Consider the following 27,982-nt stretch of genomic DNA (forward strand, 5'->3'; position numbering starts at 1 on the left):
TTGTTAAATAACAACAAGCTTTTCCGGAGAGATGAATAGCAATTACTGAGCTCTGAGAAGCCTGAGGTAAATGGATAGCAAATAAAACAGTTATATCATAAAAACCCATTTCTTAATTTCATATTTAAGCATCACAGTAAATATACTGGAATTCAATTACTACTACTTCTAGAGTAGCTATAAAATTTTAGACAAAAAAAAATTAACTTAGTGAACTTAAAACTAAGTAGGGCAATCAGCTTTGCTAGTTTCTATAAATTAGAGTAATACTGATACTGTTTATAAAACTTATTTCATAAACACACATATACAAACATACATAGAGTTACAATGCATGAAATCTATTAAATGCCATAAAGGCAAGAAAAGCAGAATGTAATTTAGTAGTTGAACTGTACTATGCAAGTAACACAAAGACTTCACCTAAACTTCTAAAATGAAGTAGAAAAGTAAGTTTTGAGGGAAGGTTTACGAAGCTAACATTTACCCTTGTTCATCTACAAAACATTCTCTATATTTAGAGCTTTCACTTCGTATCACCTAGAGGCAGAGTAAGATTAGCTTCCGGCTAAGCGTGTTGAAATGTGCAATTCCACATCATCTGGAAACACAAAACCAAACTTCCTGTTTGCATTTACATCACAAGTATAGTAATTTTCTGAGGCAATATTCATAGGTCAGTTTATTAGAGAAATTCTTCTTTTATAAACCTGTCACCATCATTTCCTGCTTATTCACCTGACATAATAAACCTTTAAAATGAACTGGATATGATCAATATAAGCCATTCTGCTTTTGGCTACTCTTCCCACCTATATATATACTACAGGTATCTAGGATCTAGTAGGTCTCGTTGGAAAGGGGGAAAGGCAGACAAGGAAGATGGACTGCAGTGCCCCACCTCCTGAATCACGTTGCCATTTAGTCACCCAGCTGAAAATGCTTTCAAAAAACTAGACATACTGATATTCAACTGTACATGATTTTTTAATTATGTGCCCTACTGTTCAATTGCTTAAGAGACTAAACATCAACTATGTTTGGCTTTTGTGCATATGGTTCATTTAAAGTTCTACATTCAAAATTATAAACTTCTCTGCATAATAAGTGCATGATTAACACCTGGTTCTAATAGGTGCTTTATAAATGTTCATGATCACGGTTTACCAATAATAGCTTATATGTTTCATGTTGTTTACAGTTTTATCCAAGATGTGTAAGTCCTTTAATATTTCAGTTTTAAGAGTGGATTATGCTTTTCAAGATCTCCTTGAGACAAATGATTTATCTTCATAGAGAAACTATTTACCTTAATAAAAGAAACATTTACCTTGATGCTTTTGAACCCCCCTATAAATTCCTCTGAACATAGGATCTGTCAAGTTGATACCAATATCTGTGGGAAGCAAAAATAAAATGATAAATCATCAAGAGCTCATATTTGAAAGTTCTACTTTAAATAAAAGCTCCTGTTACTAAATTTCATTCACATGTCCATTCACTCAAAAGAAAATCGGAGTGCCTACAGCTTGTCAGTTACTGTGCTAAACACCTGGTGATGAGTAAGAGATGAGTACAAGATGAGTACGGGAGAATTCCTGCTGGTAAGACTCATCGCAGAACTGGGAAGGCAGACCTAGCAGAAGATAATTAAGAAGTATTACAATTAGACACTGACACTGTGGGACCCAGAAAAGGAAAACCTAACCTAGTCTGGCAGCTGGCCCAGAAGAGGCTTCCAGAAAGAAGGGCCCCCTAAACTAAACCTTAAAGGATGAGTTAGAGTTAACTAGTAGAAAAGGGGAAATTGCAGGAAGTGGAAGCAAAGCATCCATGGTGCGAAACAACACAATGATTGTGCAGAACTACAGGCCCTTCTAGCTGCTGGAGATAAGTGTAGGGAAGGGAGTGGCCAGACTCAGCTATGTTACAGACACTTGTCTTTAAAATACCAGATGCAACAAGAAGCAATGATGGCCTTTAAGCAGAGGAGTAAGACTTGTATTCTGGACATCTCATTCTACAGTCTTTGTGGAGGACAGCATTCGAAGAGAGCAACTAGAGTCAGGATACCTCTTTTGGAAATAGGCAAAAGCTCATATTTGCAATGAAGAGAACCTGAATTGGGGTAATGCCAGTGAGGATGCAGAAAGGAGAATTATTTCCTTTATTCATCAAATACTTATGAACACCAACTCTGTGCCAAGTATTATGTAAGGAGTTAGTGGTCAACACTTGGTCCCTGCCCTCCAGAAATTTATAGTCTATATGGGAAGTACAACTATAATTTGTAATTAATAAGCTAGACTGTAAGCAGTACGAGGCAAGAAATGTTTATCTCCACTGTTGTCGCCCTAGAAACTAGCACAATATAATTTGTGTGAAAAATAATATAAACGGAGCCATTTCAAAATGGAGTCAGAGACACCAATCCAGAGGAACTGCCTTGCACATCTTATCCCTCAAACCTTTGGAATGTTTCAACTGCACAAAATAATCTGTGGGCTGGCCCAAATAATACTGTATTCCAAACAACTGTTTACAAAGCTAACAGGAAAGCATACATCCTGCCTACCGGACTGAAAATTAAACATTCTTTAGAATTAGCACCACTGTGTTTTGCTAAAGAATAACTTAGCTTATTTATACCTATAGAAATTCCTTTTTTGGCTTATTAACACCAATATAAATTCCTTCCTTCTATTCATGTAATGATTCCCTTTCCCTTTCTCATAAATTCCTTCTGTCGTCACCTCCTAATCAGAATAGTATTTGGGTTTCTGCCTGAATCAGTGCTTCCCAGAATTGCGATTCTTTTTGATCTCAAATAAATGCTTGTTGCCTCTTACCTTGCCTTTTTATTTTGAGGTTAACAGCACATAGTAAGAGTTCTACACACATCGAATCTGTCAATAATTATTATGTATATGGGCACACAAAGAAGGGGCAATAGCACTTTTGGCAATGTGATGAGAAAAGCTTCACAAAAGAGGTAACTCTGGAAAAGGCATTCTGCATACGGATGTGTGTGGTATATACTCTATCTGGAAGACTGGAAGAAACGCATTGAGCCTGTAGAGCAGTGGTTCCCAACGGAGAGTCATTTTGCAGCCCCTATCTTCTTCTAAACCCCTCCACCCCAAATTTAGTAGTATCTATTATCATTTCTAGTTGTCACAAATGAGAGGAGCGTTACTAGCATCCAGGCTTGAGGCCATGGACGCTGCTAAATATCCTACAATGCACATGATAACCTTTCACAACAAAGAATTATCCGACCCAAAATATCAAATGCCACTCTCAATAAGTGCTGCTGTAGAATACAAGGACACAAGGGGCATAATAAGATGTGAAGGTAAATTGTGATGGCCACGGGCAACAAAATGTCGTCCTTATTTAAAATATACACCCGTTAGCTTTTAGAATTAGGAGAATCTCCAAGTTCATGGTGGTGGGGAGCTACTGCCTACCAATAAACCCCCTACATTTTTCCTGCTGAGTTTTAGCCTCTTCTTAGTATATCTCCCTTAGATTTCTGCCAAGCTGGTCTTCAGTGAGCTCTGTTGCTTCAGCAGTAAGACAGACCTTGCAAGATAAATGGGCTTTTGGATAAATTATAAGAGATGGTGGGAAGAGTGTTACAGACATTTGAAACAGCAAGAGAAAGGCATAATGCAGAAAACTTCAAAGATATTTGGCCAACAGCATATGGTGGTGGGAGATGAACTCACAACGGGTACCGTTTAAAGGGCTGTGAACACACAAACATCGAAAACCAAAATATAGGGGTTTTTCAGTGGAATGGCCCAGACCACAAGATATCAGCATCTACTTTCTTTTTTATAAGGAAAGGAAATTAAATAGGGAAGGGGGTAGACTGAGAAAGGAAACCAAGGGAAGAGAGGAGAGGCCTTTTCTGCCTAGAATAATCCTTGCCAGGGGTCAGTCTAGTCATCTGCCATTGATGGTCAATATTAGGAGCACAGAAACGGTCTGTACCTCTTCTGCCCATTTCCCCGTTGTGCACAGAGATGAGAATGTTTCCAACGCAATCTTTTCCTAGAAAACGAAGTGAAAAACAAAACCAAAAAAGCAAGCAAATTTAACAAGTAAACTTTATGATAGTAACTTTAAAAGTGAATTGAAGATTAGCTTGGCAATTCAATTTATGAAGCCTTTTCAAGTCTTTGTCTCAACCCTAACCGCAATGGTGCTAAAATGTTCTTCAGTGCTGACCTTGAGGCAGACACCAGCTGAGGTCACTGCGGTCAATCTCAGGCGATACCACTTCCTCTTACCATGTTTCCCCAAAAATAAAACCTAGCCAGACATTCAGTTCTAACATGTCTTTTGAAGCAAAAATTAACATAAGACCGGTTATTATATTATATCAGACCCGGTCTTACAGTAAAATACAACCAGGTCTTATATTAATTTTTGCTCCAAAAGATGCATTACAGCTGATTGTCTGGCTAGCTCTTATTTTCAGGGAAACACTGTAGAATCTACCTCTTCCCGATGTGGACCAGTCGTTCAGGCCCTAGGTCACACTTCAAATACTTCAAAGATCTATATTCAGCTTTGGACCCAGGTGAGCCTTGGAATTTTGGATATCCTGCACTGGTTCAGACACCAGTTTCTTCTCTTTTCTGCAAGAATCTCTTGAGACTTAGAGCCCTGAGTCCTTTTCTTTATAACATATAGTTTGTCTGAAGTTTATTCCTCAGCCAGTTATTAGAGCTGCTTTCTATGTTTTGATGACTCGCTGCTTCACTTTGGTCAGGTTTGGTGAAGGCGTTCAGAATATGCTACCCCAAAATATTCTTTGGCATACTGGTTATTTTGAGCTGAAGGCACTTGAGAATTAGCAGGTACAGGAAAGGCTCTCTGATCTCCCCCCTTCTACCTAAAAGCAGGTCATAAGATTTCCCATGAGAAAGGTGCCCTCCCTGTACCAGGAAGAGAACATTATCACCACAGATTTCAAGTCAAAGCCAAAACGGATATATACAAACAAATTCCAAATAACTCTTACCTTCCATTAGTTTTCCCTTTTATTTCCTAGTTACTGTCCCACAATTTAAGCCCCCCTTTGTCTTACCACATTCGCACTTAAGCTTTTGGGCTTTCGAGGGTCTTCATTTTCCTTTTGAAGACTCCCATATACACGAAAAAGTAAAGTTCGTATGTTTTTCTCCTGTTAATCTGTGTCACGTTATTTAATTCTTAGGCCCAGCTATAGAACGTAAGAGGGTAGGAGGAAGTGGTTCCTCTCCTACAGAGGCAAATGTCTTCTTTTTCTGTGATGCACTTGTTTCCTCTAAGAAGTTCTCCTCTATACTGGATGGCCTCTGTGCCTCCCACTCTCCACCCCCCCTACCCCACTTACTCACCAGCACACCTACCGGGTGATTATTAACAATAGAGTGGCCAAAGAAAGTTCAAAATGATCCTCTAAAAGTATTCAATCTGTAAGCAAGTTCCAAGAAATACAATACAATGGAGGAATTGCAGTTAAGGAAAGAAGATGGGCTTTGGAGTCAGAATTCCTGACATTATGATTAGCTGAATGATCTCATGCATATCAGTAGGCTTCTGAGTCTGTTTCCACACTAGGAGAGTGTGCATAAAATTTTTCCTTCCCAGGATGAAATGTGGCTCAAATTGGAAAATGAATGTGAACGCATTGTGCAAATTAAAAGCCCTGTAAAATGTAATTATTATTACTGAACACAGTATAAATCCTGTAACATGCCAATAACAAATGGAATTTTAGTCAACATTAGCTATACAGGCAAACTTCATTTTACTGAGCTTCACAGATGTTGCGTGTTTTACCAACTAAAGGCAAAACCCTCTACCAGAAAAGGATTACGACTCCCTTTATTACGATGGACTGGAACCAAACCACTAATCGCGAGGACACCTGTACTGTCATACCACCGTTCAGTGGTTAACGCGCCGAATCCAAGACTGCGTCATTAAGTAGCCAAATGTAAGTCAATCTGTTTATACTTAAAGACTTATGCTGCAACCATGAAAAAAAGGCCAGTCGAAATCCTATTGAACTTGTTCAAAATGTTCTGATTTATAATAAGGAATGGTATCTTTTCAATTAAAAAGTCCCTATCAGAAGTATGTCTATCAGCAATATACTAAAAAAAGCAAACAACAGAAAGTAAAGAAATACTACATGACAATCAATTTCTATTCAGCTCCAACCAAAGACAATAAACAACTTGAAAAACTAAGAAAGTGAGAAGATGAGTGAGAGAGAATGACCAGAAGAAGGAAAAAGGCCAAGCGGAAAATGACTACTTTTGATTAGGGAGGAAAATTGAGGAATTCATATATTTCATGCCATGTCACCTTACAAGAAATCAGTAATGTTTCTTTCCCATTCATTTTTTTCTTTAGCTGGCTTTACTGTTAAAAACTAATTCCAGTGCTAATTGAGTTTTACTTTTCAAAACAAAGTAAGAACGGAAAAAAATGTTTGCAACCAAATGAAAACCGCATCTCCAAACTGATACCTCACCGTTTAGGTTTAGTGAATCACGTCACATCACTGTCACCTATGATCTAGGGATACAAAGGGACAGCAAATAGGGCATTTAAAATTGTTTTAGACCTTCTTAGCATTTAGATATAACTTCAAGCTTACAGGAAATACAGGAGATTAAAGAACAAGCTAGACACCACGACACAGCAAACAGACAAATCCCGAAAACAGGACTTCTGTGGGACAATCAGGCAAGAAGCTCCCCTCTATACACAGTAAGACTAAGCTCGGCGAGACGTTCGCGTCCCAATCCCAGCTCTCACAATGTCCCCCCACGTTTTCCTAAGAGCCTGGTAGTAAATATTCTTACCCCTTCGGTTCCCACCGCCAAAACCGTCCTCCTCTCCGCCACGGAGAAGGAAAAGGGGCGGCAGGTGCACGTGGGATGGAGAGTAACAGAGGGACTAGCATTTTTGGGTTGGTTTTGCTCCCTTTTTCTTTTCACTGAATACAACACACACTATAAGGAGCATAAATCATAACCACACCGCTCGCGAATTTTTAGAAATAAGCACGCCCTTGAAGCCAGCACCTACGTACACCAGGACATTACCGGCGCCCCCGCCACTGAGAGCCCTTTCAACCTTCAAAAAGCCGGAGAGCTCATCCTGGGCCCTCTGGCCGCGGCGAGCGACGCCCCGAGGTAGTCAGAAACGCCCAAGGACCGGGAAAACATTCGACTCACCCACAAACTTGAAGCGATTCATGACTACGGCCCCGGTTCCTCACCGGCGGAAGCGGAAGTGGCCGCCCGTCGGCCCGCCCTTCCGGCCGCCCCGCCCCTTAGCCGTTTCCCAGGAGCCCTCGCGGCCGCTGAAGGTGAGCGGGCCGTCATGTCGGTCTTGGCGACGGCGGCCTACCTGACTCACCAGCAGAAGGTGTTGCGGCTTTATAAGCGAGCGCTGCGACACCTGGAGTCATGGTGCATCCACAGGTGGGAGAGGGGGATCGAGGGCGCGGGGAGGTCACCCTGGGAACCCCCACGGCGGCTGACAGCCCCGGGGGACCGGGCGTCTCAAGGACTTCGGGGACGGAGTGGGGAGGCGTCCCCTCGCCCCGCAGAGCCCTCCCATAGACCCTGTTTCGAGTCCAGACGTCGTCGCTCAGGGCAGCGAGACCTTGAAGAGTTGTTTCTCTGGCATGAGCCCGAGTTTTCTGTGAAGGCAACGGACTCTGGATCCAGTGCTCACTAAATAATAGCGCTCTTCATGACCACTTCCTAATAACATAATTAACAATATGTGAGTTATTTTCTTGTCTTCACAACAACTGTAGGAATTAGGGGCTGTTTAGCCGTATTTCATGGATGAGGAAATACCGGTGTAGAGAGTAACTTGTTCAAGGCCCTCCAGCTGGTAAATGGTGGCGCCAGGATTAAAACGCAGGTGTCTTTAAGTCCAAAATGTCATCATTCTTCCACCTTTCCCATTAGCTTTCCTCTTTTTAGCTTCATCCCGTCCTTTTTACTGCCTTCACCTCCCACACAATTTCTTCTTTGGTCTCTCTGTCCGAGGCTAGTCTTAGACCATAGTCTTAAAACATACAGGTTTTTTTCGTGACCTACATGCAATGCAAGGTGGGGTGACTACTCAAATGTGTGAATTCGCCAGGCCTCCGCCCCCTTATCAGAATCCCAGAACCTCGTGCCAGGAGAAGAGCTCAAAAGGATGGAAAACTAAGTCGGCCTGGAAGAGTCGATTGTTACCATTTCTAATCTCCAAAATCCTTTTGGTTTCAGGGACAAGTACCGGTACTTTGCTTGTTTGTTGAGAGCCCGGTTTGAAGAACATAAGAATGAAAAGGATATGGTGAAGGCCACCCAGCTGCTGAGGGAGGCAGAGGAAGAATTCTGGCACAACCAGCATCCTCAGCCGTACATCTTCCCTGACTCTCCTGGAGGCACCTCCTATGAGAGATACGAGTGTTACAAGGTAGGAAAGGATACAGGGGCGGCCACCTTCTGAGAGCTGGACTTTGTTCCTCCAATTCCCACCTTACCCTTCTAGGAGCAGCTAGGAGATTTCTTCCCTGACAGCTGTAGATCATTTTCTTTAGGTTTCCGTTTTCTGTCTCCCAGGTGACATTAAGACGTTTCTTTCTACATTCAGCTCCAAGGTCTTGCAGTATCTTTTTGGCAAAGTTAAGTGTTAAATTACTTGGTAGATAACCCACCTTTGGATCTGAAAGTAACCCGATTTGTATTGGTGCTTAGTATTTCTGAGGAAGTCTAGGTAATACACCCAAATAACATACGCCCACTCTGGATACTTAGAGAACAGCGGTAGGGGAGGAATGGTGCGAGTTCTTTTTTGGACTGACCTTGCTGCTTTTCAGCCTGATGCTATTTTACTCTAAGGCATTCCCCTTTATGTTGGTCCCTGCCTCTCCTCAGTTAGTCATTGCTTAGTGTCAGAAACAGCCCGATACTTGCAATGATTATAAAAATGCACCTTGAGTTTTGTCTTCTGTCTCCTGAGCAGGCCCTGTCATTGGCATGTAAATGTGTCCTGTGGAATGACGCCGTGATTTCCTCTCTTGACAGGTTCCTGAGTGGTGCTTAGATAACTGGCATCCTTCTGAGAAGGCAATGTATCCGGATTACTTTGCCAAGAGAGAGCAGTGGAAGAAACTGCGGAGGGAAAGCTGGGAGCGAGAAGTGAGTCTTACCTGCATTGTATCATATAGCCTGGTCGTGTTGGCCGATACCTGGAAGGAGCTCAGGTTTTGTTCCGCACTCTGGACAGAGGTCCGGAGTCCAGTTTTAAGTTAGTCTGGCCCCTTGCCTCGCAGATATACTTTGTTTTTGCATTTACAGCCATCTTACAAATAGATCACAGTGTGTTTCCTGGTCTTTTGGGTTTTCTGGTCTCTAATCTTGCTTCTCCCCTTTGTCCTCCTCATTCCTTTGCCTGACCTTGCTGTACCCTACTATCCCTTCACCTTCATCTCTACCAGTACCTTGGACACTCTTCACGCATCTTTTGATGTCTGATTTACATTTTTAAAAGCTCAATCTTGCTGTAATGTGAAGCGTATATTAGAAAGGGTATGGTTAGGAGTGGAGAGACCAATTTGAAGTTATTGCAGTTTAGTCAAAAGATGATGGCAACCAGCACTAGGGTGGATGCAGTGAATATGGAGGGAAATAGATTCAGAAGATTGTGTGGAGGATATGAAGATTGATTGGGCCGGGGGGGGGGGGGGTGAGGCACAGGGAGGGCTCAAGAGTAAGTTCCAGGTTATACACACGAGTATCTGAAGTTTGGTGATAGAGGCAGGGCGGATGGGATAGACAGGTGTCAGAGGGACAGTCAAGTGTTTGGTTTTAAGGGTGTTAAATTTCAGAATGTTAAATTTGAGAGTCTTGTGAGACATCAAGTGCAGATGTCAGTAGGGACTTTGGATGTAGAAATCTGGACCTCAGAGGACAGATTTGAGTCTAAAATAGAAATCTGTGAGTGAACGGTTGTTTTAACAGCCATGGAATGAAATTCTCAAGAGAGAATAGAGAGAGAAGAAAAGTCACAGGAGCTCCCATTCATAGAGGTCAGGAAAAGGAGACCAAGGAGCATCCAGCCCAGAGTCCAGGAGAAAGTGTTTCAGGCCTGCCTAGGGCCAAGTCATCTCTGCTGAAAGTTGCTAAAAGGTTAACAGAGTGAGGACTGGAAATAATGTCCAAATATTTGGGCTACAGGAAGGGCGCAGGTGGTCTTGACTAGAGCCTTTTCTGGAGGATTTAATCACACTGGTAATAGTGAGTAGAAAGCGAGGAGGAGAAGACAGGAGGGGGAGATGATTCTTGAGAAGTTTTGCTAAGGGATTGGAGGCCAAGGGATTGTTTTCTTTTAAGATGAGAAATAATGATGCATATATGCCGATTAGAAGATTTGGGGCGAGGGAGAAATTGATGTTGACGAGATGGACTAAACAAGGAAGTTTCTCAGAAGAGGCGTGGAGTCCCGACCACGCGTGGAGGCCTTTTGTCTCAGCATTTGGAAACTCGCGGTGTATTTATTTATTCGTGGAGAGCAATGGGTTCTTTCTGCAGTTGGTCACTCTGATGACCTCTTCTCCACAGAAACCTTCCTCCTTTTCCTACTCGCTCTTCCACATTATTAAACAGCACATGTGCTTCTGGCTCAGGTCAGTCACGATCCAGAATGAATTTTTCTGGAGGAAGCTTCATCAAGTCATCGACTTGGAAAGTGGGCCTCTGAGGTTCCCTCCTCTGTCAGGACCATCATTGTCTTGGAGATCCCTGGAACTGGGGGTAGTCGGGCAATAGCAGGCAGAACTGAGCACATTTTTTCATGTGATTTCATGTTACTTCCTGTCCTAGTTGCTATTTGGGGCGGGGGGGCAACTTTAAAATAAGCATCCCTAATATACATGAATGGAGGTTTCTTAGTGGTACTTTTAGAGAGCACTTAGCTGAGACACAAAAATTTTTTTTGTGGGGGCAACAGGTGGTGGGGGGGACCATAACAAGGGAAATTGGGATTGTTTTGGTTAATGAATAAGAAGAGGTGGGCTAGGAGGGGCTTTCTCAGCTTTATTTTAAGAATGGGAAAAGCTTTAAGGAGAACATTTTTTGAGTTTAAGTGTGGGTATAAAATTGTCAGTGTATCTAGAAAATGCGTTCGGTAGTGAGGAGCAGATAGTGTGTGATATGACACAGTTGGAACAGAGCTGACTCTTCCCTGCAGCAGATCGTACAGGCAGGTCAGCTCCTTTTCTAATCATTCCTTCCTTGACCCCTTCCAGGTTAAGCAGCTGCAGGAGGAAACCCCGGTTGGTGGTCCCTACACTGAAGCTTTGCCCCCAGCCCGAAAGGAAGGTGATTTGCCCCCACTCTGGTGGCAAATTGTGACCAGGCCCCGGGAGCGGCCCATGTAGAGAGGACGACACCTCCCTAGTCATGCTTGCAAGTGAAATGTTACAGAATATATACACACTTGCCCTAATAAAAGTAACTCAACATAGTATGACTGATGTGTTTTGAGCATTAACGTGATACCAAGTGACTGAGCCACTGTCTCACCAGTTTTCTTACCAGTTGTGCATATAAAGTATGTGAAATGTAGTCAAATGTGTTTACTCCCCCATTGAGTCACACTGAAGCACTTGTTATCAAGAAGGGACATAGTACAGCGGAACCAGACACAAGATTTACTCTGAAGATCGCGGGGAACAAACTCCAGTTGAAGGTTAATTAGCTATCATGCCTGGAAGGAATAGGAAACCCAGAGGTATGCTAATATTGAGGACTTCAGATACTGTCCTGGTTATCTAAAGATGCCACTGGTGGAATTTTAGTTTTCATTCAAGGACAACTTTCTCTAACAAGCACACGTTCATCAAATAAGCCTGGAGTTTATAGAGTTCTCTCAGGAGTGGAGGTTTGATGGGTGGGGCTCAAGGGTCCAATCTGGGATGAAACTTTTGTGACGCTTATTTTGGAGGCAGTTTTCCAGTATGCTTCCTCTACTGTAGCTTGGATTGTCCGCACACTCAGAGGTCAGGGTACAGCAGGACTCTACACAACATTAGGAGTTTCTTTAAAAGGTAAACCCATTTTAAAAGCTGTCAACCAAACCCAGCTACCTTTAGTTCTTGATAATTCAATGGAATTATTCAAACAGTTAAGGCAACGAGTGTTCTTGGGGTTCAAATCGACGCAAAGATAATGTTTTGTCAGTTTTCTAAGTCAACTCAATCTGAGTCTCAATCCATCTAACATTTGATGAAGACCTCAACTGAATTTTAAGAAGACTTGAAATACAGGACTTTTTTTTTTTCCTAGTGGTTCTTTATTTATAATGTAGGCTGAAGCAATTGTTACAAGGTAGAAGGGACACACGTTACACAATTGTTATTTATACAAGTTTAGAACAAAAAACTGCACAGGGAGAGGTCAACTCTCAGTACAAACTAGCAACTTAACCACAATAATTTACCTTTAGAAACGATTTCTTTATTTTTAGCTGTGACACTGCTTTTACAATATGCAAAAACACAAACAGAACTACCCAAGGTGTTTTGTCACATTCTTTCTACATTGAATTTGGCAACATTTTATATTAAATTTCTTCAGATTATACTAACGTTTAATAACTAAACAAGTGATAAGCTGTACCAAGGTACAGTTACGTCCATTTATTTCAAAGGTTTTAAAATACCACTTTTATCTATTGTAGTTACCTTGCAGTGATTTCTGCTTGTGCAAAAACCATCTCAAGCGTCATATGCACAATGCATCAGCTACTTTTAGTCATCAAGATTGGTGGGCTAAACCACAGGCACTACTGTTGCTTATATTCTGTGAAAGGAGCTTGTTTTTCAAAGAAAAAAAGCTTAAATAGTTTTCTAATCATGCCTTTGCTTTAAAGCCATAACATAAAATGTCCTTGAGCAATCACAGCAGTGTTAAATGTTAATATATAGAACAGTGACTATACAGGTACATTACTCTCACATCCAATGCAGTTATGTATTAAAGCATAAAATTATGTAATTGAAGATAAGAGCCAACAGAAATCTGCAGGGTCTGTGGGACCCACCAAGCTCCTACCCCTTGACAGGTTCGGTCACAAAGGAGAGCTTTCAACGGACCAGACTGCTTATGGACTTGCATTCTTTTTAAAATACCATTGTATTCTCCAAACACGAGCCCTCAAAATCAACAAATCTCTGTTGGCTTTAGGGGATGGGCATTATAACAAACTTAACTTGCACTTAAAGAAGAAAAGACATAAATCCATTCCAAAAAACATCACTAGAATACAAAAGGAAGGGACAGTCTAGTGGTCCGATTCCCAATAACAATAAATAAATTCTCTCTCCAATGTTTAGTATGAAGCCAATTAAGAAAAACAAGCCCCCGGATTGGTAAACACATTGGCAAGTTGCTAGACTCCAAGCTGGTTACCCTTGTTAAATCCACTTAAGTTTTTTCAAAATATTTGGGCTTTTCAACGTGCCCAGCCTGCTGGGCACAGTTAAGTAAAAGGCATTTGCTCTAAGAATTCCCTGCTATCATGTTGAAATGTTTTCACATTTTGAAACTGCCTTACCCTTTTGGATGTGTCTGGATTCAATGAAAGTGGGGCTAACAGACAAGTAACTAAAGAGGGGGATCCTATGTCTGCCCAGTGGCAGCAGCATGCACGGGACTGGAGGCGGGTGCTGTGTGCAGTCAAGAGGAATCATGGGAGAAAAGAAGTCCTTAAAAACATCCTACAGAAACAAACACCGCAATCCAGTATGGCTTATTCGGATGCATTAACCATGGAGCTACTAGAAATTCAACCTACGAGGCTACTTTTAAATGTGACAGGATCGGCTATGTCGACAGTGTGCCCCTCCCATGGCCCTCCCCCCAATCCCAACACAGTCTACCATTTCCAGATTTACTTCACTCCGAATATTGCTCATCAACTGTTACTCCTGCTTTTGTCATTCAGAACATAGTTATGTGTAAATGAAGATTTTACTTCCATTTTGTTTGTACATTAAAATAACTTTAACTTGCTTCTAAGCCAGACTACTACAGTGCATCTACAAAAGCTTGCAGGAAAAAAGAAAAGAAAAAGCTAAGTGTAGTTACCCTTTTTTTCTGAAATTAACTACTTCGTGGTTCCCCCCCACCCAACCCCCCTCCCCCCACTTATGCATTTAAAATTTTACAAAGACTTGTAAAAAAGTTAAATGGAATTTGGCACCTTCAGAAAAATCAAAAGGGAAACTAAGAGTAAAATGTGCAGAAAGAAAACTGTCAATATTTACAAATTAAAAGATCAAGATTATGTCAGTTACATATGTTGCTTTTAATTCTTATCTAAAGGTGTCGAGTACTTTCAAAAGAGCTGTATTCTGAATTGCCTACAAAATCTTTTGTTTGATTATATATTGGAATGGATCGCGACAAATTAGGTTTTATTAATTCAACAGTTCATTGCCCACTGGCAGCATTTCTTGTGAGCCTAAGAGAAGCGAGGGGCTGAGCGGTCATTTGTCGTGGTCTTCTTCAGTTTCACGCCCCTTCGGATGGCATTCAGCATGTCTTCTCCTTGCGGGGTATCTCTCGGGCTCAGGTCTGCAGGGTCACTCTCTGGAATCTGACCCGGGGAGGCAGTGGCACTGGAGGGATCCCTTTCCTGCTCTTCGGCCTCGCTTTCTGGAATCGCTTGTCTGTGCTCCTCGGGGATACTTGGCTTCGGGCCTGGAAGAGGAGGGTTGACGGAGGCTTGGCCACTCCACATTGAGGAGGGCATGCTGGTGACACCCTGGGGGCCCTCACCCACAGAAGGTGACTCAAGGGTGTGCTCACCCCGTTCCTCTGGCCCATCCGGAGGGGCTGGCAGCATCCCAGGGAGGTCTGGGACGGTCGGGGTCTTGACAGGGATCACGGGTGTCTTGATGGGGATGGGACCGGCTCCAATGGTCCCCCGGCGGACAGAAGGCTTGGTGGAAGGGGTCCGTCGGATGGTTGCAACCCCGGGGGTGACCATAGCAGGTCCGAGGGTGGTGGGGAGCCCAGCAGTTGAGGCTGGGCGCTTGGCTTGGAACATGCGGCGGTAGGACTGGCTGATGTCACTGTTTCTTGGAATGGTGGAGGATTTGTCAAACTCCTGTTGATCTGCCTCCTGGTCACCACTTACTGAGAAATAATCGTAATCTGAAACTGATGATAGGATTTGATTAGAAATCTCCACGGCAGCAGCTTTGCTTTCTGACTCTTCGGTGCTGGGAGGACCAAAGGCACACGTGGCAAGGACCTCCCCCACAATCTCATCCCCAGCTTCCCCCAGGCTTCTGTGCCATCCTTAGAAACCGTCCACGTCTAGAACTCCTTTCCCAAGCAGGCACCTTCGTTCTATTCACTGATATGACCCTGGGCACCGAGGACAGTGCTGGACATAGCAGGCAAGCACTCACATGTCGTGGAGTGGTGACGAATGTAAAACTGCCAGTCTGAGGCAAAAACCCCCTTTATCTCTGGGCAGCATAAAGGGGGTGGGAAAAGAAATTCCACAAACGCTCCAGTCCAGAATTCGACATGAGAAACAAACCTCCAACACACTATCCCAGACCTTACTATTTCCCTCATAACTAACGTGTTAGATGAGGGCTAGAAAATGAATGGAGCTACTGGCAATGAGTCCCTGAAAAGAAGGTACAAAGCAGGTTCCATCAGTGAAGGTACAAAGTAGGTTCCATCTGTGAGGTGTGCTCACCTCCTCTAAAAAAAAAATGGGGTCATGTGGGGGGGGGAAGCTGATAGAGAAAACATCTTCAGTTTCTGAATAGCGTTACTACTGAAATTTGGGGCCAGATTCCTTGTTGTAGGTAAGTAAGGGGGGCTTGTGCTCCGTATTATAGGACGTTTAGCAGCATCCCTGGCCATCTGCTAGATGCCAGTAGCACCTTCTCCAGTTGTGACAACCAGAAATGTCTCCAGACATTGCCAAGTGTCCCTTAGGCGGCAAAATGGCCCTTCACTAAGACCCGCCTTAAAGGCTTTGAGTGATGGACTGCAAACAGGCTTGGTCAACTATCACAGATCTACGGGTATTGTAGCTGTTAGACTGCCATCGTATGGCTTGTGTGTGTAATGGGGATGGAGGTAATGGAGGCAGAGTTGATAGATAGAGGGTTTGATTGGAATAGATTAAGTAAGAGCTTGGGCTTCAGACTCTAATAGGCCTTAGGTTCGAATTCCAGCTCTGCTTCTTATTAATTGTGTGAATATGGGTAAGTGACCGAGCCTCAGTCTCCACATATGTAAAATGGGAATAAAAATACCCACCAGTGATTGTGAAGATCAAATAGAAAAATAAATATAAAGTGCTACAACACAAACAATATTACCATTAACAGCATCTGTCTAAGTTCAAATTGGGAACTACCTTGTACCCTGATAGTGAAAAACAAGAGAAGTTGCCAAAGTCCAATCACTTCCTTAGATGGCAGCTCCCTGACAACTACAGATAAGCTCTCCAAAGCATTCCAAGGTAACAAAAATGGTTCTGAAGCGGGTCTGCTAGCCAGGGCTTCTACTGTGATTAAATAGACTCCCCACTCTGCTCCTTCCAGCAAGGAGGACCACCCCATTTCCTCACCTGGCATTGCTCAGGAAGCCCAGGTGGCAACCCCACTGCCTCATACCTTGGGAGGGGATGGTGTCCTCAGAGCAGCACGGGGTGGTCGTCTGGGTGCTGTAGCCGCTGGAGCACTGCAGTGAGTCCCGGCTGCTCCTCTGGGTGTCGAGCTGGAGGCCCCGTGACAGGGCCAGGGCCAGTTCCTCACAAGCCTCCATCTCCTCACCAGGCTGCAGGTTGGAGGCAAGAGAGACACAGACAAGCCACCAGGGCCATGAATCCCCAGGCTGACATCCCCAGGGCCTTTCCACACACCACGTGTCTGTGGGTCCAGAGACTATCAACTTGCTTGGGTCCTACCCAGACTCTAGAAAGTTCCATGAGCCTGATTCCTATACAAGCCTTTTCCCTGGGGCCCTTCTAAATGCTGGAGATTAGGGAGTGGGGGGGGAAGGGGTTCAGGTCCCTCCAGCTGCAAGGCTGACTCGGCCCCCAGTTGCTGGCCAGCATATGGCCACCGGCTAGGTCTAGAGGGGCCCACCCAGCTGGAGAGAGCAAGAGGGTCACCCTGGTGGCAGCCGACACGGTCATGCTCCGTGGTCTCTGAGCCTCCTCGGCAGCTGCAGGCGCACCACCCGCGGCAGTGGGTCCTCCTCCGCTGGGGTCTGGCTCCCGCTTCTCCTTGCGGCGCTGTAGGGTATTCACCAGAGGCTGATCATAAGGTCCTGGCTTGGCCCAGTCCTAAGTAGAACAAGTGTGGTCAGGTGCCAGGGCCTCCATTTGGAGGGCTGCGCTGCAGACCCTCCAGACAGCTGTCCACAGAAGGCAGCTGGTCCCCTTAGGGGAAGCTCAGGCTGGGGCAGGCCAGTAGGCCCCTTCTATGCTCTCACCTGGTGCTAAAGGGACACCCCCCTCCCCGAGCACCTCCCTTTTCCTTATATCTGCCCAAAGATTAGAAACCCTCAACAACCAGGCAGGTAGCCTGGGAGACTCTTAGTTAACAGCTAACCAACTGTCTAAATTGTCTGAAGGCACCAGCCAGTGGAGATGGCATCCCCAGGGACCAGGCCCTCCCTCCTGATGTCTGAAGGAACCCTCTCTGTCGCAGCCCAAATGACTTCACTTGAGCGGCGTGGCCACCAGGGGGCACTAAAGGAACTGTGGCCACCCTCCCTGAGGCTGAACCTCTACTTCGGGGAAAACGGGCCCTAGAGGGCACTTCAGGATGTGCCCTCTGATGTCCTCACACAGGAAGGGAAGGCCCCAGGGGTCAATAGGAAGATTTTGAGGAGCCGGAGGGGTCCACACCACTTGTGAGGTATAAAGTCAAGACCTGCTCAAAACGCCGGCAGCCTGGGGGTCTATTACTCAAAGGAGGGACCTCCTCTCAAAACAAAGTAGGATATCCTCCTGCCATCCATTGGACTTGCTAGGAAATAATTTAAAAATTTTTGTTTTTATATTAAAGCAACGTTTTAATATAAAACAACTGAGACTAAAAATAAAGTCTGTGTGTACTTTTAGGATAAAACATGATTAAGCCAAAAGATATTTGGGGTTATGGTGCTGTTACCATGGCCCAATAAGGGCCTCAGGGCAAAAGTTTGGGGAACACGGCCAAGGAGGACAGGCCCTCCCAGCCCCTCAGGTGGTACCCTCAGAACTGAGACTGAACTCGGGCGTGATGACCCCACGAGGCCACATCTGCGTCTCCTGTCTCACAGGGGTTAATGACCGTTTCCAGTCTGAGCTCCTGGTGGAAATGTCTATCTCAGCGCTGCTGGCTGCTTTCTCGGTTGTCCCCCGTGGGAAGAGGTGTTATGGGGAAGAAGGCAGAGTGTGAAAGGAAGGGGGGGAGGGTGGAGTCAGGGTGAGGATGGTGGGACAGAAGAGGGGCGGGCACAGAGGCAATGAGAGAAAGGAGAGAAGGGGAGAGGAGAGGCGGCAGGAGAGACACAAACCTTCCAGCTAGGGATCTGAGGTGGCGGGAACATGCCGGGCCCAATGGTGTAGTAATGAGCGTAGTCTGGAAGGTGGGCAGAAGTGACCCGAGGGAGCAGGCGGGAGGCAGGCAGGCAATGAGGGAAAAGGCTTGCCCCCACGGGCCCCACATGGGACTCACTTGATAAATTATAGTGAGAAAACCCGTTAGACAACTGGAAACAAACAAAAAAGGGGGGGGAGGAAAAAAAATTAATATAACAGGATGAGTGTGGAGATACAAGATGGCATTGACATTCAGGGAGGGGGAGACCTGAGTCTTTATAAATAAACAAACATCGGAGCTCTGCTGCTCACGGACGAGCCATGATGCAAGAGGAAAGAGCCAGGTGGTGCAGGGAGGGCACGTTTACTTGACACCAAGGAAGTATTCCGTCAAGGAAATATTGCATCGACAGTTTAGAATCATTTGGAAATTGATCAGTGTCCTTAATGTGGGGTGTTCTCAAATGGTTTTTTCTTTTCTTTTCTTTTCTTTTGAATATTTAAAGCAGCACCATTTCTTGGCGATAGTGTTTGCTCATTTCATTATGCAAATTTCAAAATGCTAAAGCATCTTCAACTGAATCTGTTCGTTCCAGGTTTTCAAAATCATCACACAGTTCAGAAACAGATTCCAAATCGGGGTGAAGAGTGGGGGGCTGCAAACTAAAAGGCGGAAAAGCACACAGCCTCTGACACAGTGAAATGTCACATCCAACAGTATGGGGACATGGCGGCCATGGTAGGTGGGGGGCCTGGGAGGGGAGGTGGGGAGATGGGTGAGCACACAACACTAATCTGGGAAGGAGCCTTCACACTTCCGAGTTCCCCATAGCCCTTTCTCTCCCTCGGGACCACCTCACGGTCATTGCTCAGAAGCCAGACACCCACTCAAACAAAAAGCACTCAGCCTTGTCCCCCCCAGCCCTGTTCTCAGGCTCTTGGTATAAATTTTGTTTCCAGGTTTCTGCGGCTGTGACACTGGCAGCAGGCAGGGGATGGGCGGGAGCTGGGGCCGCCATGGCTGGGATCCCAGCCGGTCACCTTCTCTGTGGAGGCCCAGGCGCCCATGGTGGAGCCTGAGCTGACTGAGGTGGGTGAGCTGCACTCGCTCACTGACTGGCAGGTTTCGGAGGCTTCCGAGGAGGCCGAGCTGGACGAGTTCTGCAGCAGGGGAGGACCACACAAGGGGACCAACAGAATCCAGACCACACGCCACCAAAAAATAACCGGAAATAAAAAAATAAAAGATGGGGGCGGGGAAGAGCATGCACAGAGAGACAGAGACAGACAGACAGACATACACAGAAGAGGGAAGGATGAGAGAAGCAGAGCGTTAGGGTTATTTTTTCCCCGAAGCTGCACCCACACAGAGGCTTTCAAACCCTTGAAAAGAAGCGTGAGACCTAGCAAGGTCCAGACCACCAGTCTACAAGCCCCCTGGGACCCCGATTTATGTGTGTCTAGTCCTGTGCTGGCATATGGCAGGTCCTCAAAATCACTGAATGGATGAGTGACAATGACCCCCTCTTCCATGTAAACTGGATCCCCCCAGGTGGTGCTTTGGGAACCACTTAGGCATATGCTTTTTCTTTGTTCATTGCAATCTCTGGCTCACCTCATGTGTTTACATACACCCTGCCCTACTGGGGTCTACAATAATTTCCCCAGAAGATTTCCTCTATTCACCGTCTAGCAGGCTGGACTCATGTGTCTGTCCCCGCCTTTCACCCGCCAAGGAAAGAAAGGTTCCTGCAAAGGGCCAGAGCTCTTTCTCGTCCTGCAAGAGCAAGGAACCCAGAAGACACCCACAGTGCAGGGCGCTCGGTGGAGCCAGAGCAAGGACAGGCTACATGGGGGATGCCCCAGCTGCTCCCGGAGCTCAGTGTCTGTTAGCCGTCCAGGATCCAAAGTTTGAAGGTTTGGATGTAAGTTACGTTTCTGCCTCTTTCAGTTGGGGAACCGTGGGCTTCATCTCTCTAAACCTCCCTTTTTTTCACCTCTAGAGTGGGGATCAATAATAGCTAACAGACGAAGATAAAGTGAGATTTTATACAGTGTGTGTGTCTATGTACCTAGTGCTTGGTCAAGTGTGAAGCAGTCAGTTATCACTGTAATTTACCAGGACTCTTTATTTTGGTTCCTCTAATTCAAGTACGTTGAACTTGAAAAAAGGACCAGTAAGCTACCCCAGGACTGCAGGTCCCCATTTCTTTTGACTTCTGCACATTTTTTCTAAAGAATGTCTTTTCTTGCTTTGATGGTGTCTCCTAGGATAAGACCCATACTGCAGACACGGGTGCACTCCTGGGCGCTCATGGGTGAGGGCACAACTTGAAAAGAGCAGAGTAGAGGAAAATGGGAGAATTCTGAACACCTCCTGTCATTTGGACCCATGTGGCTGAGTGAAAAAATGAAAGGATGGTGCCCCTCGTACGTGCGTGTTCCCTTCCTCCCACCCGAAATAAAGATAACATTACTGCCATCGGGAGAGTGTATCCCCAGGCTTATGTGACTTGTGCAAGTCCCTTAAACTTCCCCTCTACCTTATAATTATCAGCATCTGTAATGCCTTTTAGTTTTTTAAAAAATAATTTTTTCTGTGAAATTCTGAAGCATCCTGAGCCTATTAAAACTACCCTCCTGTTGCCAGCCAAGCATATCTTGGGCACTAGCTCTGGGATTTAAGTAAATCCCAGCACAGCACCTTCTACTTCCCTCAGCGTTACTGGAGGCAGAAACACTCGCTTCAGCGTGATACACACACAGTCTTTGAGAGGAAGGCTGAGGCCCATGGCCTGTCTTTTGTAGAAAGAGTGTCAGTGCACAAGCCTAGGTTAGTTTGTCAGTTGATTAAAAACACACACAGAATTATGCGGCACATTAGAGTAGCCTTTGAGGAATCGCCAATTGTTGGTTTCCTTCTAATCATTCACACTCCGCTTGGGAGACACACAGGCGTGGTTTCGTGCTGCACATGGTGGGGAGAGACAGGAACAGGTGGGTGACACCTGAGACACCAGGCCAAAGCACCCCAGCTGGGACAAGCACATTAGAACTTAAAGCTGCGGCTCTTGGCTCGGAGTGTTTCCGTTTGCAATGGAGTCTCTCTCCCAGGGGGACAGACAAGAGGCCACAGTCCCCTGGGACGGCTGAAAAATGCCAAAGAGAGCAATGAGCCAAGAGGCTCTGGTTCACCAATATCAGACATGTCTGGCAAGTAACCTCCTGGCCAAGGTTCCCAAACCTCAGCTGCTTCTTCCGTATGAAGTGCTCCCCAAAACACTCCCAGGGGCGCCTTATGGCTGAGGTGGAGCAGAAAGGGCTCCACCACAAGGGCCCAGGTGTCAGAAGCCCTTGTTCCACGTCCCTGACCTGCAAGTCACATAACTGTGCAACTCAGGCAAAGCACTTCCATCTGTGAGCCTCCGTTTCTGCAACAAAATGTGGATAACTATACGTGATTGTTGGAAGGACTGCACAGATAACATGCAGGAGGGCCTGGGATGGGGCATGGCACATAGTAGATTCCGTGACTGTTAGGCAAACTGGATACTTGGATAAACAAGGCAAGTACGGGAGTTTCTGGGTCCACAGGATCTTGGACCAGAGGCTGTGGTCAGCTTCAAATTGATACACACGATGGAAGCCACCACGCTCACCAGCAGATGGCGCTACGGCGCACCCTGGAAGTTCTCCGTTTCCTGGTGTCTCTATATTGTGCTATTTACTAAGGCAGAGACCAAGCCACTGGTACCAGGAGAGGGAGGGCAGAGAGCAGAGCAGGTGGAGGGTGTTCAGATGCCCTGCCCAGATCCTGCCTTCTGCTCCAGCTGGACCCACTGGGTTGGGCTGGGCTGGGTCTAGCACCACCTAAACCAATACCTTGTCTTCTCCCAAAAGCAAAGTGCCAACAGAATTAGCATCAAGGGCTCTGATGATTCATTTCCATTCTCAACACAAACCGATCAAAGGAACCTGAGAGTGACAAGGTAGGTTTCTGAGGCGCTGTTCCATGACAGAATCTCCACCATACAGAGAGAACCAGAGAAGGGGGGAAGGGCTGTCACCACTGTTCGAATGCCCATTATACCATCATGCTAAGCTGACGCCAGGGAGAGGCCAAACTGCTATGAGTCGGTCTACTTATGAGTGAGAACTCCCCAAACCGATGTGGTGACTCAACCATCACCCCCATAAACACAGGCTGCAACCCCAACTCACAGTTCTCTCTCCCCTTTGGGGAACAACACATCTAAAGATAAGACACGAAACCAGAGGTTTCTCATGTCAGAAGACAGAGGTCTGCCCAAGCCAAGGTCCTTCTGTGGTTCCAGCCATTCACGGTGGTCTTGGCACCGGGGGCGACAGCTGCTCCTGGAGCCAAGGGCACTCTTACCTGGGTGGGGGCCTCTGGCGGCATGGGGGACGGTGACTTGGACTGGAAGGCGTCCTGGGATATGAATCCTGAGTCGTGGGAGGACACGCTGGACAGCCGCACGGGCGCCTGCTGGGCCAGGTTGGAGCTGCGACAGCGGTAGTGTGAGCTGGGGGAATGCGAGTGGGAGCCGCTGGACCGCGAGTCGCTGCTATTAACACTGTTCAGGCTGCTGCAGGGGGCGAGGAGGGTGGCGGGCGCGGGGGTCAGAGGAAGGAAGGGGACAGAAAACAAGGGGGCAGAGGTGGGAAAACAACACCATGTAATCAGCTCTCGGCCTCGGAGAAGCAGGGCAAACGGGAAGATGTGTTTTAAAACACCAAATCGGTAAGCTAGGAAACAAGTTTGTTTTTTAAATTTTTTTTTTTTTTTTTTTTTTTTTATGTGAGCAAAGGGGAAAAACAAACCCGCTGCCAGGACTCTGTTCTCTGATGGTGCAACGAGGCATCCCAAGGATGGAGGCCTGTGATTCTAAACAGTCAAGTGCTGCCCAATTCTGCCATGTCATCGACCCCCAAAGCTAGAGGACCTGATGTCTGGCATGAAAAGAAGAGGGGCTGATCTTATCTGTCCATCTGCTTGCAGAAACCATGGCCCTATAACAGAAACCACAAAGGCTTCAGGGTAACCCGGATGGAATGTGCAAGTGTCACCTTTGGTTGGACCATCTGGACTCCAGGAGACCAAGGCCAACCCAGCCAACCATTGCTTTGGAGGTGCAGGTGCCAAAGGATGTCTCGAGGTAACTTCATCCTAGGTGAGCCCGGTTCACGGCCACCATAAGGAACATCAGCAAATCAACTCAGTGTGTTTGTGTCGGTGTGTTTTACCTTTTATTAACAAAGTTGATGCTTTAATGAATGGTTTTACCCTGATCATAGGTGTTTCTCTGTTAAAATACCCATGGGCCTGGTATTAGCAGTACCCCTGGGGCAAGAGGCAGGCAGCTTTCAGTGACAAAAGGCAATCAAGGCTAAGCCATTTGCTTCCAAGAATAAATAGTGAAAAGAATGTCGAAAGATGACACAGCCTCTGGGTGTTCTGTCTGCATTCTATTTCCCGTCATAAGGAATATGCTCTATACTCTGTGTAGTCACTCAGACTATAAACACCAGAAAACTGAACAAAGTCCCTTGGTCCAAACAAGCAGAGCTGACATATAAAGCGCAGCTGTGGAAGCATCTGAAGAGATGGAATGAACAACCCACCCTGGGATTAGAGCATTTGTGGTTTCTGCTCCTAACCCTGCAAGCGATTCCTGTCAAATTTTGCCGACTGACACCTAAGACGGTGGTCAAGGGCTGTGGGACTGACCTACACTAGAATTACTCGGTGCACACGTTCCGGCAGGTACAGGGAGTGTGCTGGGGAAAATCACTGCTTCTGGGGATACTTATGATTTTTGCTTTCCTCCCCAATCAGCCAGACAAGGGCATCTGGGGACTGACAGTGACACCACTACAACTCCACTCCAGCAAGCTCAGAGCTGATGTCAGAGCAATGTCATTTTCTATCGAAACTAAAAGTCTAAGACAGAAAAGATACTCATGCAACTTAGCTTTATAGTAATGAGATAATGTTTTCTCAGTCACCAAAAAAACAAACAGAAACAATAGATTTGTCATACACACACATGCACAGACACAAAAGATGACACGAAACCATCCAACATTTTCGGGTTACAGAACATCAGGATGTAGCATCTTAAGTCTGAACTTCCTGCTCAGCTTCCTACACAAGCTTAGATATGAATTGAAACAAACGCACGCAAGTATGTAGAGAGACATAACCATTCACATATTGGGCAGAACCATCCTGCTGTTTACTCTCAATGCTAATTCACAGGAAATGGAAATCCACTTAGCTTTGAACGGTCAAAGAAAAAGATTAGTAGGATGAGGGTACCAAGAGAGGTATAAGTGATATGTGATGACATTTCCATCCTTCGAGAAGGAGAATAGACTTTGCGGTCAGCAAGCCAGGCGCGGTCTTCTAACAGCAAACTGCTAGCAAACAGTTTTGCAGATGGCAGAATTATTCCAGTTGATTCTGTGTGTCAGTAACAGTACTAGCTAAGAGCGGTGATGGTAGCGATGGGGAACAGAGCAAGGATTCCATTTACTTTATGAAACCCCAATGACAAAAGCTGGGGTGGGAGGAACTGAGGTCATAAGCCACTGGTACTTCCTCCATTTGTTCTGGCAATGGCAAGACCAGTCTGTACAAGAACAGGAAAATCAAATGCGCATTCGTAAAGTCGGAAAATCCCTACAACACACAACTGAAAGAGAGCAAGTTCCGTGCAGTAGTCTAAGGCCTGATGGGGTTTTCCTGAGAACCCGAAGCCAATCCAGAGGCTAAAGAGTGAGACCAAAATCGTATGGCGTTCTTTCAGCTGATCCTATCACCATTTCCTATTTAAAGTGAGCCATTCTGAGAGGTAAAGACTGGTCTGTCACTCACATTAGCATAAAGAATGCCTGGTCCTGAAAGCAGGGCAGAGCCCGGCTTCTCTTACCTGCAGACACTTGACTTGCGAGACATGGTGGTGCTGGGGGAAGAGGGTGGCGTCTGGTAGGACCAACTGTAATCAGAACCTTTCAAGTCCAAAATCACCTAAAGAGGACAGAGCCAGGTGGGTGAGTGAGGCGCTGAGAAGGGAAACATCCATCAACTCTTAAAATTCTACCATTGTCGAAGGGGGAGGTTTAAAGAAAAAAATGTTACGGGTTTTTATTTCTAAATTAAAGAGCCACACTACAAATCCATCAACGTCCTAATCCTTTTTCCTGAGACAAGCAAAAATACAATTAACTGGGCAGGGGAGGGGGAGGCGGAGAGATCATGAATTATCAGTAAAAAAAAGAGAGAGACATTTACAGTGACAGATTAACGCTAACAGCCATTTATACCCAAGGCTAGAATTTACAGGGTCTTCACCTTATAGCACCACAAAAGACAATAATGGTTTCAGGATTTGTTGACCTTGCATTTTAGCCATTTGATCTTCAATGGTCACTTATGCCCTATTTGACCAGGATTCGGTATCTTAAAACCTGACAGAATCAAGAACATACCAATTCTTCTCCACCCATCTCCTTTGCTTGACAAAGAACTACCTGCGTGTAAGGTGTACCTTTCATTCATGTAGTAGGTCCTCAGTAAATGTATATTTACTGAGTGAATGCATGCATGTGGTCTAACAATAGCAATTTCATAGAATGGGAACTAGAAGCTCTCTAATTTGTTTTCTGAGCTGGCTCTCCGAGGAGGAGATAAGAATTTTATACAAAGGGCAAAAGCCAACATGCGATTCATCAGCTGTTTCCCCAAATAGGTCACTTCCCACTTGATATAGTGTTAATGTCACATGAACCAAATGAATAAGCACAAAAAAGGTCATCGTTTTCGTAAGGTAAGAGAGCTCTTCACACATTACTTAATCACAATGGTTCACAGTAATGACCAAGACATACCACTGTCATGTTCCTACATAGAAGAGTGTATTTCTAGAGGGTAGATGAACAAAGTGGTTAAGAGCACGGGCTCTGAAAACTGGCTGCTTGGTTCAAATTTCAGTTCTACCACTAACTAGCCAGGTGAACTTGGTTAAGTGATTTTACTCAGTGCCTCAGTCTCCTCTCCATACAATGGGGATAATAATGAAGATAGATGAGGAAGTCTGTATGAAGAGCTGAGAACAATGCCTGGCACACAGCAGAGGCTCTCCAAATGACTAGCGACGATGATTATTATGTATCACAGCGTGAAACACAACTTTTCCGTATTTTGAATGTGATGATGCCTCAAGGAACCCTCAGGACCTTGAACCTCACCTCTTTGGTTTGCTCTCCTGAATGTTTAGCCCCTGATTCCTACCTGTTCACTGGAGGAGGGCAGTTTGTGAGGGTCCATGGTCAGGCTTTTCAGATCTTCCGATATGGTCTGAAGGTGAGTGATTTCCCCCAGCATTGAGATTTCTTCTTCCTGAAGGGCAGTCATTCACAACATGTTATCATCCTGAGTGATTCACTTCATCGTCTTGGTCCAACTGTTCTTATTCGGGTCACTGTCTAACCCTTTCAACTTGTCAGAAGTTGACTGAGGTACTGGTACCTCGTTGCTGAAGGCACTAGTGGCCCTTTCGTTAGGGAAATGGACAGGAAAAGGAAATCTGCCATTATCTGTCACAGAGTGACCTGTATGGCGCAGGCAGTGGTGAACCAAAGTCAAAGCAGACATGTGATCCTTCCTTACAGTGTCTGGAGGCTGGCAGGTCAGCTCAGATGGTCTGCCCGTGATTCTCAGATCCTGCAGCACAGCCCTCCAGACTAAGGCTCTCTGAAGGCATTCAGGTTCAACAGATGACACGATCTAAAGATATTTTGGTCTAGATCTGACCAATCTTTTGACAGCACATGTGTCAATAGAGGTTAACTGCCTCCCCTTCTTTGTTTTTTCCCACCGACTTAATGACTGGCAAGTGATGCAGGAACAGGGGACCATGGAAGGAACAGTTATTCACTTCACCAAAGTGCCAAGCTTGGGCTGTGGGCCTATGCAAGAATGATCCATGGAAAAGTTCTATGCTCAGGGGAACAACTCATATTTGGGCACTACACTAAGACTGAGGGAGGTGAGCTGGTGTCTTCTTCCTGGCTTTAAGAACACCTCCAGCAGAAGTTCTCAATTACAGTATGCAAACAATTTACAGTAGTACCTCGGTTTTCTAACATAATCCGTTCCGGAAGACCATTCGAGTTCTGAAACGTTCGAAAACAGCCAACAGCTAGGCCTCAGGATCTTGCACTCAGTGGAAGCCAAGTGACATGTTCGACTTGCGAGGCGTGTTGGAAAACGGAAGCATTTACTTCCGGGTTTACGGTGTTTGTAAACCGA

At 45.4% G+C, this 27,982-nt stretch overlaps 3 protein-coding genes across 28 annotated transcripts in view; 1 reads left to right on the forward strand and 2 right to left on the reverse strand.

Annotated features, from left to right (window-relative positions):
• The window catches only part of TATDN1 (TatD DNase domain containing 1), a 35,178-nt gene extending 27,827 nt beyond the window's left edge, over positions 1–7,351 (reverse strand). For 5 of the 11 annotated variants that reach the window (XR_004425013.1, XM_033126882.1, XM_033126877.1 and 2 more), the window contains exons 1-2: positions 7,248–7,350; positions 1,331–1,396 (exon numbers count right to left, since the gene is read on the reverse strand). Coding sequence is in view for 9 of the 11 variants with exons in the window: in XM_033126882.1 (XP_032982773.1) it covers positions 1,331–1,396; positions 7,248–7,269 (88 nt within the window). In the remaining 2 variants the exon portion in view is untranslated. The other 6 variants (XM_033126879.1, XM_033126880.1, XM_033126881.1 and 3 more) reach the window with 6 other exon arrangements.
• NDUFB9 (NADH:ubiquinone oxidoreductase subunit B9) lies at positions 7,346–11,547 on the forward strand. The gene is made up of 4 exons (XM_033126889.1): positions 7,346–7,496; positions 8,301–8,493; positions 9,105–9,218; positions 11,327–11,547. Exons 1-4 carry the CDS (start codon positions 7,396–7,398, stop codon positions 11,456–11,458), a joined length of 540 nt encoding a protein of 179 aa, XP_032982780.1. The 5' UTR covers positions 7,346–7,395; the 3' UTR covers positions 11,459–11,547.
• A 153-nt stretch (positions 11,548–11,700) lies between these two features.
• MTSS1 (MTSS I-BAR domain containing 1) overlaps positions 11,701–27,982 on the reverse strand; it is a 151,058-nt gene continuing 134,776 nt past the window's right edge. For 2 of the 16 annotated variants that reach the window (XM_033126858.1, XM_033126860.1), the window contains 8 exons: positions 26,963–27,070; positions 25,602–25,699; positions 23,045–23,255; positions 19,690–19,809; positions 18,624–18,818; positions 17,230–17,403; positions 16,730–16,892; positions 11,701–15,245 (listed from right to left, as the gene is read on the reverse strand). In XM_033126858.1, coding sequence (XP_032982749.1) covers positions 14,545–15,245; positions 16,730–16,892; positions 17,230–17,403; positions 18,624–18,818; positions 19,690–19,809; positions 23,045–23,255; positions 25,602–25,699; positions 26,963–27,070 — 1,770 coding nt within the window. In that variant the 3' untranslated portion in view covers positions 11,701–14,544. The remainder of the gene's footprint in view (positions 15,246–16,729; positions 16,893–17,229; positions 17,404–18,623; positions 18,819–19,689; positions 19,810–23,044; positions 23,256–25,601; positions 25,700–26,962; positions 27,071–27,982) is intronic. The other 14 variants (XM_033126869.1, XM_033126871.1, XM_033126872.1 and 11 more) reach the window with 12 other exon arrangements.

The sequence above is a fragment of the Rhinolophus ferrumequinum genome, chromosome 14 (assembly GCF_004115265.2).
Source record: "Rhinolophus ferrumequinum isolate MPI-CBG mRhiFer1 chromosome 14, mRhiFer1_v1.p, whole genome shotgun sequence".
In the NCBI taxonomy this organism is placed as follows: Eukaryota; Metazoa; Chordata; class Mammalia; order Chiroptera; family Rhinolophidae; genus Rhinolophus; species Rhinolophus ferrumequinum.

What these genes read in the sequence shown, in the direction of transcription:
- NDUFB9 (XM_033126889.1), top strand. Translation starts at nt 7,396, where the DNA reads ATGTCGGTCTTGGCGACGGCGGCCTACCTGACTCACCAGCAGAAGGTG. An exon ending in AGAGATACGAGTGTTACAAG is followed by an intron (nt 8,494 to 9,104) that starts GTAGGAAAGGAT and finishes CTCTCTTGACAG; the next exon opens with GTTCCTGAGTGGTGCTTAGA. An exon ending in GGGAAAGCTGGGAGCGAGAA is followed by an intron (nt 9,219 to 11,326) that starts GTGAGTCTTACC and finishes GACCCCTTCCAG; the next exon opens with GTTAAGCAGCTGCAGGAGGA.